Genomic DNA, 11,741 nt, shown 5'->3' on the forward strand with positions numbered 1-11,741 from the left:
CACCGCGGACTCTCGAGCACGGAGGCGTGGGCCGGGGCGTTGGGGGCGGCCCCTCGCCTTCTAGCTCCCCCTCTCCCTGCGCGGCGCTCGCTGGCCGAGGGGCTCATAAACCGTCCCCGTGGGAACCAGCTGGGCCATGGGACCCTCCTCACCTCCGGCCAGTCTGATCCAACCTCTCGCTGTCCAAAATCGCTTTAATTTTAACAGTACTTGTCTTAGAAGGATTACATAAATTTATGCAAATCTGGGGTCTATATGCAGACTCGGAGGGGGGGAGTGCACGAAATCACGGGGTCCCTGAGCGCCCTTGGCGTGCACGGTGAGCATCAGGTCCTCGCGTGCCCAGAGGCCTTGCAGAACTTACTCAGTTCGCGGTGAAGTCTCGGCATCCGCGTTGCATTTGCGCAGAAATCCGCCTTCTCCGGCATTTGAGACAATGTCGGGTCGTGTTCTGCGTGGGCTGATTGCCCGTTTAGCACTACAACCCCGGTAAGTGATCGATGCCTTGTTGTCCCCGCCAGCCCGGGCCCTGGCTTCTCGCCGCGAAGGTTCTAAACCTCGCTTTTCGACCCCGCAGGTCAGAAAGACGCGGCGCCTTTAAGGACTCGACCCACCCGGTCGGGTGACCAGGCCGTCGCTTAGCAACAGGACGCCGCGCGACCCTAGCAGCACGGGCTGCTGAGAAGCTGTACCCCACCTTGTCTGTCTTGCCTGCGCAGCTGCGGTGGACGGCGGGATGTCCGAGGAGGATCCCCAAGAGTGCGCGAAGCCTGTGGAGCCCGCGGCCCAGGCTCCCCCGGAGAAAACCAGCGACTACTACCGCGTAGCCGAGGACCTACCGGTCAGGTTCAACAACCCAGCATGGTTCCGGGGCTACAGGTGAGGAGTACAGGTGAGGACGATGGAGTCCCCGCAGGGTCCACCTGGGAAGCGTGGAGGAAAGAGAGGCTGGCTCTTCCAGCGCTCTGCTCAGATAATCTTGTATGCAAGAGTCCCCAGGTCCCCAGCCTACCCTGTCACTCAAGTCAAAAGCAAGGTCAACTTTTAACCACCAAAGGGGCTGTGACAATGCCACCTGAAGCTTTAGATGCACATCAGTGGGCCTCCAGCCAGTGCAGGTGGGACAGTACCTGATCCCAGGGTAAGTCACAAAACCTGTGGTGGTGATGGTGGTGGGCGGTAAGTCTCCACTCCTCTCTAGGGACACCTCTGCAAAGTGAATCATGCCACACCTCCATCATCAGGCTGAGTCAGTGACCTGTGAGCTGTCACAGTGCATCGCAAACTCTATACCCTGCATCACACCTGGGCAGAGATGTGAAGGTGTGCGCACCTCCCCTGTCCCCCTGCCTTCAATGCCCCCTACAATCCCAGGTCGGGTCTATTACTATCATTTTCCAGGAGACACGCCTGGGGTGGCAGAAAGACCGTGTCTTACTCGAGATCTCATAGTATGAGGTGGCGCTGGGACGTCACTCAGCCCAACAGCTCCGCCAGTAGAGTCAGTCCTAGAGACTGCAGGCGTCTTTTCTCAGGAGGCTCCGAAGTGGAGGGACCCCCCCCCACCTGCCGGGTGGCGGGGTCTAGAGGCTGAGCCACAGCTTCCAGTCCCCCCACCTACCTAAGAAATGACAGCGTGTGCCAGGGCAGAGCTGATGCTGAGGACCAGCACTTGCCACCTGGAAATTCTTTAGGGCTTTGGCCTGCCTTGCAAAGGGCTAGGGCAGAAGAGAGCTGGGAGGCCTGGGCGGCAAGCCTGTGCCCCCATCCCCCAGAGCCCACGTTCACGGCCGCCTCACCAACCTAGGGCGCCCTTTATGGCTGTGGCTTGGGCAGAGTTAGAGTAAATGGACAGAAAGTAGAGTCAGTTTCTCACCTGTCAGGACCAACGAGCCTGCCTCGGTGTACAGGACCAGCAACCAAACTTATGGGAGCAGGGCCCCCACCGTGCATGAGATGCCGGTAAGCGGGAAGTGGGGAGCAGTGTGTGCAGGGGGGAGGTGTCCCCATAGGAGGCTGACTCCTGGGTTCCTCACAAGAGTGAGACGGGAAGGGGCCCGAAGTTCCGGCATCGCCGGGAGGGAGGGCCACCTTGGATCCTGAAGGGAGGGTAGAAATGAGCGAATCTAGCAACAAAACGTTTTACAGGATGAAAAGGCACATATAGATTTACGATACCCCTGAAGGACTGGCCCCATACACGTACACACACACACGCACACACTCTTACAGCTGAAGGCAGCCACTTTTGAGGCAATTAAAGGCCCAGTAACTGCCCCAGTAGCACAGTTGGTAAAAGCAGAACTGGGGGCAGCTTTGGGCCGGACCCCTAGGTCAAGGCTTGTAACCGCGCTCAGTTGGCCCCGTGACTGGCCCTTCTGTGTAACAGTGGAAGGAGCCACCACTGATAATTATTCCCGGACATCAGGCTTAAATTGGGATGGTCTGGGGTGAACCAGGCCACCCTGCCTGCCCTGGCTTCTCTGCTTCCTGGCAATAGAGACATTTTCTTACAAATTCTTATTTTCCTTTCAAAGACACCTAATGACTTACTGCTTATGAGTATTATCATGCATAATCATATTCCCTTTTCCCTTCCAGAAGGTATTTTATGCAAATTCGAATAAATTTTCCAGACGGCTTGCAGCTGGTGGAATGTTCCGGAACAATACTCTAAACGTGTACATGGAGAAGAGCATCGTGACAGGTGCAGGCAACTGCATCACCTCCTATGACCGTTTCAACTTCCAGCCCAGTTACAATGTCAGCAAGCCGTCCATCTGCGACTGAGGGCCAGGCAGCCTCCCTCCAGGGGTCCTCTGACCCCAGCGGTGGCTGTCTGGACAGTCGGCATCCCTAAGCTTTGCTAATTTTCCCAAATGTGAAGGTACGGAATTCACTGCTTGCTCTAATGTTTTCCTCTCCTTAGAAAAACGTGCAAATAGAGCTGTAAGGTCCCACTTTCTCATCTTATATGTCTAAGACTGAAAATATGCTAATGCTTTGATTTTACATTAAAAACGTTGCCACGTTCTAAATTCCTGACTCACCGGTAAGCAAGAAAAGGCCAGTGGGCGAATTCCGGGCCCCAAATGTTGTCCTGAATGCCGCTGTCCCCCTGCGTCTTTATTTGGGAGCCTCGTTTGTACGCGCGACAGTTACGGGGCAGGTTTCCTGTTCTAAAGCTTCGTGGCCGAAATCTGCACAAACGCGGCCAGGTCGCGGAGGGCGGGGCCTGGCCGGGGGCGGGGCCTACTGGGGCGTGGGCGGGGCCCGGCCGGAGACCTCTGGCCAGGGGCAGGCAGGAGGGCGACGTCCTCCCTGGGCGGAGGACGGGCTCATCCTCCAGCCGCGAGTCAGGGCCGGACCGACGCGCGTAGATGAAGTGAGGCCGGCAAGTGCAGGTCCCGTGAGAGGGAACGAGGCCCACCTGGGAGTTTCGCCTCCGTGTTCCTTTTAAACTTTCAACAAAAAGTTAAAAAAAAAGCGGAGAACATTTTTCTCAGGTGGGAGTAACAGCTGTATTAAGTAGATTTTTCTCTCTGTGTACCTAGTTCTCAATCAAGGTTCACTATGAGTCGGAGGGTCCTCAATAAAGTTCCCTGTGACAGTCTCTCTCTTCCAGACAGAGTCTCGCTTGGGGAACTAGACAGAGGAAACCATGTCGCTACCACCGGTGATATCCTGTTTCCAGACATTCACCCAAATGAGATTTTACTCGGGTGTGAGTTAGGGAAGAAACTAAACACCAACTGGTTGCTTCTTCATTAAAAACGTTTTATTACTGATACACAAAGTAAACATTTGGCAACATTCTTAGTGTCCAATTCGGAATGAAAATGCTTTGCAGAGAAAGTCAACATATTTAATAGAAAGATACAAAGCCGAGGCTGAGCCTGGAGCCGGGATGGGTGTGACATCCTCCTCTCGAGCTGGGAAACCAGCAGAGGCTACAGGCATCAAACCGAAAACTAGGTTTTACAACCCTGCGTTAGAAACACCGAAATACTAAGACCTCTTCTGCATTCCGTGTCTGTTGGAATGAGACTGCCCAACCAGCCCCCGAACCTGCCACGGCGGATGGATGGATGGATGGATGGATGGATAGATGCCCGCCTGCTCCAGGGCGGAGAAAGCCAGCAGCACGGGTTTTTCTTCCTCCCGTCTTGGCCCTGGTGAGGGTCTGTGCTCAGGCCACAAGGCGGCGTCCCCCAAGTCAAGCGCAGAGGGGAGACCGCTTAACTGGGACAAAACCCACAGTTCTCAGTGGAGGGCGGTCTCGGGGCCTGCGGCGAGCACCATGGAGGAGCTGATGGCGACAGGAGATGCCAGCTGAGCCATACACGAGTATGGAAAGTAAAGTGTAGCAATGAAGTTGCTAGAAGAAAGCCTAGGAAATGCGTTCATGACCTTGGGGAGGCAGGATTTCTTAAAGATCGATGAGTTGGACTTTATTGTTTCCCTAAAAAAAACAAAACAAACAAACAAAAAAACCCAACCCAAAAAGCTGAGCTCAGTAGCCGTGTCCCAAAGTGCACACTGGCATCTTAATCGGGCGCCGAGTGCTTTCATTGGTCGTAGCCATGAAAACTGACATTTCTGTGACAGCGCTAGTGAGTTAAGATAAAGTTAGACTTTTTACGTTTATTACGTGTCTGGAAAGTTGGAAAACGGACACCTTTGGTTTACGTGTCCGTCTTCCCAAAACTCAGTCACGGTCCCCAGCTCAAGCTCCGGGTACCCCCCTCCTGACGCTGGGCCCTGTGAGTGTCCTTCTCCATTTGTTAGCCTGTCATGTGCTTTTCAAAAGCCTTGCACACTGTCACCTCCTCCGGCAGGCACACTTGGAGGAGTTACTTCTGCACCTCCGTTTCTGGATGGGAAAATCAGAATCCAGAGGAGAGGGCCCACAGGAGGCCCTGGGCTTGAACCGCCTTGGGGAACGTCCTGGGCAGGCGAGGTCACCAGCTGCAGACCCCACTTCCGGGCCCTGACTTTCTACATATTTGCACAAACCATACAAGAAATCCGGTGATTATAAATATCGTGACCTTTATTTTTTTTTAACATATATCCAGACTGCAATCTTTGCGTACGGAGCTGGGGAAAAAAAAAAAGTTTAGACCTACAGGTCTCGCCCGATGCTACGAGAACGTGCTGTTTGCGGTGGTGGCCACAGAGCGGGTGGCTGGTGGAGACACGGAAGGAAATGACCTCCCATTGCTCTCTGGCCTTTGCGCTGTTTTTTTCAAAATCTTCAAGCCAATCTCAACAATCACAGAAAAGACGACCAAAACATTTTGGGCTACAAAAGCCAGTTAACTTCCTTCCACAAAATATTCAAAGTTCACAGCTACTCCACCCCGAAAGGAGACACTGAAGAACGAAGTTTCACCAAACTCTACCAAACGACTGACTTCAGCTACCGGGCTGGCTTAAAAGCAGCAGCTTCTTACACCCTATAGTTCCACTTAGGTTTTGTATATTTTTCTCCAGTAACTTTTAATATTTCAATTATAGTCAATCAGAGTTAAGACGTTTCAAAGATATAATAAAATATTTCAACACTGAAACTCTACGTCCAGCACACAAAATAGCAGAAGTCTCAAAGATTCTGGAAATAATGTACTTTGCTCTGGCCTTCCCCGCCCCCCCCCCACCCCCCAGGGCTGGATGTGGGCACGGATGGTGGGATTTATGCTACTTCCTCTCGCCCTCCACAGAGGCCCTCAGATTAATTTCGAGGGAGAAGGGACACGGTGACAACACTTCACATTTTTACTTGTGCCGAGAAGGTGCTGGTATTTCCATTCAGTGCCTGGCTCCCAGTGCGAGCATCTCAGGCCGGGAAAACCTGCCACCTGACCTCAGTCTGAGCGACAGTGTAATGCTCCTCTATGGAAGACCCTCTATCTGAGGACCTGGGTGGGAGCACCCAACACCAACGGCCAGCACGTTCTACCTCTCCCCACTCCGACTCCTGTTCCCGCAGCCCCTGACCCGACACTGTGACCCTGATGACATACCCCAGAGCATGACACCTTAGAATCAGGCCTCTCCCCATTCCTTGTACTGAATGAGTAAGCCTGGCCCTGGGCACAGAGCCCCCCGCACCTGTCCCCCACTTCCTGGGAGATGAGAGTGGCTCTTTGGGTGTCACTTCCTGGGAGATGAGAGTGGCTCTTTGGGTGTCACTGGTCTGCAGGCCTTCACCACTACAGCTGGACATGGTAACACATTGCTCTCTGGCCCCTTCCACAGGTGGGTGTGCACTTGGCCCGTGACACTGCCATCCGGGCCAGCGGGGGTGTGGGACAGAGGCTGCACACAGTACAGCCAGCCATCACTTCTTGATAGCGCGCCCACCTGCCCCCACTGCAGCCCCCTTTCCAGACAGGGTGCAGGGGAGCCCCTGACCTCGGCGGCATGCGCCTGCGTCAACTCAGGGAGTGGGGTGACGTTTTCATACAACGTGGCTTGTTGACAGTCGCAGGGATGAACCAGCACAGTCCAGGCGTGTAAGTAACGCGGCGCACGCACGGAACAGGGCTTAGTGTCGCAGAGCGGGAGGGAACTCGCGAGGCAGGAAGAGGGGCAAGTGTGAAAGGTTGGGGTCTGGGGGAGGCTGGGGCGGGTGGGGCAGCAGCGAGATGCTCAGGGCTGAATGCGCTGATGGCACCGGTGGGGACACTTCAGGTCTCAGACGACGGGGTCTCAGGCCCACATCCTGCAAAGGCCGCCCCGCAGAGCACAAAGCCCATACACTGATTCAGGAGCAGCGCTTCATTTATTAACCTTAAAAATGGTTCTTAAGTACAAAACAAGCTGATGTTTGCTTCCGAGTATTAAACACACTCCTTAAAAATTAAATAGGACGCACAGCATGGATTACATGAACGGCTCCCCGGAAACACTAAGTGAATGAACGTCGGACAACAGAAGGCTGAGAAGCACATCATGCAGGCACCGGACAGTCACGGCGTCTGTGGGCTCGCTCGTCACAGCACCTGGCCCAGCAGACGCTGACTGTGGGTGCCGGCGCGTGTCCGTGTTTGGGTACAGAAGTGGATCACCCCCCACACCGGGGTGCACGACGTGCAGAAAATTCACCTGTACGTTAGACTACCCACTACACTCAGCTGCCAAGTGAACCCCGCCGGGGGCCATCACAGCCAAGCCGCAATGGTGAGCCGTAAAACACGGGGCAACCGATGGTCTGCTGGATGATGCGTGAACGTCATGCCCCGTCGGCGCCCAGCCCACGGGACGTGGCCGTGCCTGTCTCTGTAGCAGCCATGGGCACCGCGGCAGAGATGACGGCACAGGACGCCACGCTTGTCGGAGTAGCCAGGCCACAGCGCAGGACGCGGCCCGCCTCGCCCCTGCCACGGCAGGGCGGCCCCCAGAGCCGGCTGAGGCGCAGCGCCCACCCGGCCGCCCCCGGCCAACATGGGCTCTGTCCTGGGTGCTCCAGGTGCCTGGGCAGGTGCAGGAGGACCCATTCACGTGCACAGATCAGGACACGAACGGGCTCCCTGCAGCCGTTTAGGCCTGGACTGAACACGAACAGCAGCAGCTCCCGTGTGAAAAGGTCATGGGGCCGTTAGAATCCTGCGGTCACCAAACAGGACTGGGCACGGGGCAGCAGGGGGCTTCAGTGGGGACTGGTGGCCTGTGCGAGCTGCCCCCTGGGGCTTCCACGTGCAACAGGGCGGCCAGTGTGCTCGCTGGTCTTTGTGCCCTGCCGTGTTTTTCCGATCAAAGGCTGTGACCACAGTGTTCCGGGGACGTGCTCTGGCCTCCCGGGCCCGGGGTCCCTTATGTAATAAGCATCGTCCCAAGCGAGACCTCGAGGGGCTCTGGTGCTGCTCCAGGAGGGCGTCACTGCTGCCTCCTCGGGCCTGCAGCGCAGGCACAGCTGGACGGTTCCAGCAGCCATCACCCCAAAGGACCAGTCTCGGAGTCCCTTTAAACCTGGCAGTGACGGGCAGAACCAAGTGTTTGCAAACCAAATAGAAACCGCAGTGAGGGACGCCCTACAAAATCAAACAACTATAGTTTCCAAAAATAGTTTTTACAGCACTTTAAATAATTTACAAAAAAGCTACAAAAATCATACTTACCAGGACACAGCTGTGACACATGAATGGCGTTTCCCGCTGGCTCACACGCGCGCACGGCAGGCCCGCACAGCCACGTGCTGCCCGCTCACGCCGAAGCCGGGGCGTGCACTCACAGGGGCAGAACCTTGCCCTTGGCCAGGGGGCCACCGCCTTCCTCCACGGAGGTGTCACTCAGCTCACTGGCGTCACTGCCCCAGGCCTCCTGGTCGTCCTCCCCCTCCATCACTGTCCGCCTGTACCTCAAGTCTAGAACGTTCTCCTCTGAACCCGAGTTCCTCCTGGCATGTAAGCCGAGTGCTGCCGGTGCCTTCCTGCTGGACCAGAGGCCCCCCTCCTTCTTCACGAGCAGGTGAGAGCTGCCAAACACGGGGCCGTGGCCAGCCGGGGCCTCTCTGAAGGCCGAGAAGGACGGGCCCTGCAGAGGCAAGCTCAGCGGGGGGCTGAAGAGGCCGGCCGGCTTGCTCCCCCAAGAGACCCCCTTCCCGAAGTGGAAAAACTGCGTGGACAGCAGTGGGGAGAAGCCCGCGAAGGGCACGGCTTTCGTGGGGTCTGTGGCGAGGCTGGGTGCGCACAGGGCCTGGCCCTCCTCCGGCCCCTTCTCCCTCTCGCCCCCCAGGCCCCCTCTCCACGTCACGTCCCCGCCTTCTGCGCTCAGCATCCACGTGCTCTGCAGCCGACTCTGGTGGGCGAAGCTGCCCCACGGGAGGGCGAGGCTGGCCTGGGGCCCCCCGCCTCTGTCTACTCCCGGGCCCCAGGCCGGCGTACTCCGGCTGTGGGAGGTGACGGGCACGGCCCTGGTGGGGCTTCCTGCCCGGGTGCCACCTTCCGCACAACTGGACAGCTGACCGAAGGTGCTGTCCCCGGCGGCAGGCCCGCTCCCTCGTGGGCTCTGGTCTGCGGGAGGATAAAGGTTTCTCGCACCGGCGGGAGACCCTCGGGCAGACACAGCCCCACTGGTGCGCCTGGGTGATGCCGGCTGGCCTCTGGCCAGAGCAGCCGGGAGACAGGCTTGCTCCGCACGGGGGCCAGCCCTCGGTCCCACGGCTGGCTGAGGGGTCCCCCGGCCCCTCTGACTCCGCGTGCACATGCCAGGCGGAAGGGCCACCTTCCGGCACAGCGGCCCTGGCCTGGGCACGCTCCCGAGCGCGGGGGGACCCCCTGCCTGCGTTTCTGAGCCGCTCACAGACTCTTTGGCCTTCTCGGCTAGGAACTTCCTGATTTCCAGCTCAATGCTGTCATCGCTGTCCACAGAGGGGTCCCCCGGCCCCTCTGACTCCGCGTGCACATGCCAGGCGGAAGGGCCACCTTCCGGCACAGCGGCCCTGGCCTGGGCACGCTCCCGAGCGCGGGGGGACCCCCTGCCTGCGTTTCTGAGCCGCTCACAGACTCTTTGGCCTTCTCGGCTAGGAACTTCCTGATTTCCAGCTCAATGCTGTCATCGCTGTCCACAGAGCTGCTGTCGTCGGACCGGGGGCCAGGGCAGGCAGCTGCACCGTGGAGCTGGGGCCCTTCGCAGGCTCTTCGCGCTGACCGGAAAGCGGGGGGCGTGTCCGCGGGCCCCACACTGCCCGGCTTTGCTCTCTCTGTCTGAGCGCAGGGGACACTGGAAAGCTTCCTCGCAGGGTCGCCCCTGCTGTCCCACCTGGGCTGTGACAGGCAGCTTTTCAGCAGGCGGGGGCTGCTGTCCTTCCAGTCCCTGTGGCAGCCCGCCGGCCGGGCCAGAAGCTGCGTCTCCGCGGTGCTGAACCTCACCTTCTTCTTGCCCGCGGCTCTGGGGTCCCTGCACCTCCTCCTGAGCCTCCGCTTGGACCGCAGCAAGTCCTTGATGGCGGTGTCCAGGTCCTCGTCGCTGTCCAGCGAGCTGCTCTTGTCCTCCGAGCTCTCCTTCTCGTCCACGCTCCTGGCCTCGACCGCTTTCCCGTGGCCTGGCGACACGTCACTCCTCGTGTGCGGGGCCGCATCGGCCTCACTCAGCGTGACTGTCCTGCAGGGCAGCGGCTGGACCCTGGCCTCGCCCTCCCTTCCGGGGACCTCGCTGGCTTTCCCCTGGCTGTGGTCAGCGTCCAGGGCACCCTCCTTGACCAGCTCTCTCGTTTTCTTGGGAGTGGACGGCCGCACGATGTTGCTCCCACCTCTGCATTTCCTCTTACAGCTCAGTGACAGGTCCGGTGTCTTACACACGGGGGCCCTGAGGCCACCAGGCTGGCCGCTGGGGCCAGGCGACGGCAGTGGGCTCCATGTGGACTGTGGACAGGCGTCCGCCCCGGCCAGCAAGCTCCCCGACTGTGCCTTCAGGGCCAAAAACGTCCGGATCTCCTGCTCGATGCTGTCATCGCTGTCCACAGAGCTGCTGTCACCGTCAGAGCGGGAAGGCACTTTGGGGGGACTGAGGAGAGGGCTGGCGGACAGGGGTCTGTCACTACAGTCCCCAGGGGCCGGCAGGATTGTTTTGGAAATGTCCAGGATTGCTTCCGCGCACATCAGCTCGGTGGACGTGTCTGCCTGGCACGGGGACCGGTCCGCCAACTCGCTCTTGGAAGCTGCGTTTCCTGGTGGGGCAGGGGATCTGGTTTCCTTCGGTGGCCTGGAGGGATGGTCAGGGTCAAGGCCACCCAGGCCGAGGTCCAGGGCCTTCGAGGCCACTGGCTTCTTCTTGCTTGGCGCTCTCCGGTGGGTTTCGGGCAAGGCACTTTTTGTGGACTGGCTCGTGCTGTGTGCAGGCGGGGCGGGCCCTTGCTCCTGGCCCGGCGCGGTTTTCTGCGGCGGCTCGCCGCTGGCCTCCCTCCGCTTCTCCCGCTGGTACAGCTGGATGGCCTCCTCGATGCCGTCGTCGCTGCTGGAGTCGGACGCCTCGCGCACCGGGGCTGCACCCCCGATTCGTTTTCCCCTCACCCCGGGGCCCACGCTCCTCCTGACCCCACCTTTGCTGGGGGCGGCTGGCCTGGGGGCTGCTGGCTTCGTGCTGCCCAAGCTCTCCGTCTCAGTGGTGACCTGAGACCTGAGGCCTCTGGGCTGTGCACTGGCCTTGGCCAACCTGGGAAGCTTCCGGAAGACAAACTCCTTACACACGCCCGTCAAATTCTGCCGACGTGCCTTGACGGCCGGCTCTCTGCCAGACCCAGACGCTGACCTGGCCGGGTTGTCGCTGGGCTCTGGGTTTCTGTCGGCCGACGCAGCACGTTTTGGGGTCTCGTGCTGTCTTTTCTTGCTCAGGAACTGCTCTATTTCTGCCTGGATGCTCTGTTCGAAGGAGTCCTCGCTGCTGACACTGAGTGGGGAGGCGGAGCCCTGGTCCTCACTGGCTCCCACGCAGCTGCCAGGGCCGCCTTCTGGGCCAGGGGCAAGTTGTGGGGGACACGGGGCGGTCGGAGCGCTGCTCTGAGGCAGCTCTGCTTTGCACTGAGAGTCCCCATCGGTGGCCGCAGACAGCTGGGTGGCCCTGCTCCTGGCTTTCAAGTACTCCTGGATGGCTTCCTCTATGTCCCGGTCCACGGAATCGTCGCTGTCCGGATCCGGCACGGACGGACCAAAGTCTCCGGCTTCCTCATCCCCCCTGGGGCTCAGACCGGCAGCAAGACCACAGGCGGCCAGCGCGGGGCTGGTGGCCCGGCGGGCGTC

The 11,741-nt window shown here is 59.0% G+C and overlaps 2 protein-coding genes across 3 annotated transcripts in view; one reads left to right on the forward strand and one right to left on the reverse strand.

The window, feature by feature from the left end:
- Positions 1–6: 6 nt before the first annotated feature.
- CUNH9orf116 (chromosome unknown C9orf116 homolog) lies at positions 7–3,143 on the forward strand. Of its 2 annotated transcripts, none has more exons than XM_006918090.3 (4): positions 7–489; positions 578–879; positions 1,884–1,962; positions 2,602–3,143. In XM_006918090.3, exons 2-4 carry the CDS (start codon positions 737–739, stop codon positions 2,788–2,790), a joined length of 411 nt encoding a protein of 136 aa, XP_006918152.1. In that variant the 5' UTR covers positions 7–489; positions 578–736; the 3' UTR covers positions 2,791–3,143. The 2 variants fall into 2 exon arrangements, with proteins under 2 accessions (XP_006918152.1, XP_024906861.1); XM_025051093.1 differs by having other exon boundaries at positions 2,605–3,143.
- Positions 3,144–3,756: 613 nt separating this feature from the next.
- Positions 3,757–11,741, reverse strand: part of PPP1R26 (protein phosphatase 1 regulatory subunit 26) — an 11,251-nt gene continuing 3,266 nt past the window's right edge. Inside the window, exons 3-4 of the mRNA XM_025051248.1 lie at positions 9,381–11,741; positions 3,757–9,348 (exon numbers count right to left, since the gene is read on the reverse strand). The exon at positions 9,381–11,741 is cut by the window's right edge and continues 318 nt beyond it. Coding sequence (XP_024907016.1) covers positions 8,233–9,348; positions 9,381–11,741 — 3,477 coding nt within the window. The 3' untranslated portion in view covers positions 3,757–8,232. The remainder of the gene's footprint in view (positions 9,349–9,380) is intronic.

This window comes from Pteropus alecto, unplaced genomic scaffold (genome assembly GCF_000325575.1).
Source record: "Pteropus alecto unplaced genomic scaffold, ASM32557v1 scaffold67, whole genome shotgun sequence".
In the NCBI taxonomy this organism is placed as follows: Eukaryota; Metazoa; Chordata; class Mammalia; order Chiroptera; family Pteropodidae; genus Pteropus; species Pteropus alecto.

What these genes read in the sequence shown, in the direction of transcription:
- CUNH9orf116 (XM_006918090.3), top strand. Translation starts at nt 737, where the DNA reads ATGTCCGAGGAGGATCCCCAAGAGTGCGCGAAGCCTGTGGAGCCCGCG. An exon ending in GCATGGTTCCGGGGCTACAG is followed by an intron (nt 880 to 1,883) that starts GTGAGGAGTACA and finishes CTCACCTGTCAG; the next exon opens with GACCAACGAGCCTGCCTCGG. An exon ending in CCACCGTGCATGAGATGCCG is followed by an intron (nt 1,963 to 2,601) that starts GTAAGCGGGAAG and finishes TTTCCCTTCCAG; the next exon opens with AAGGTATTTTATGCAAATTC.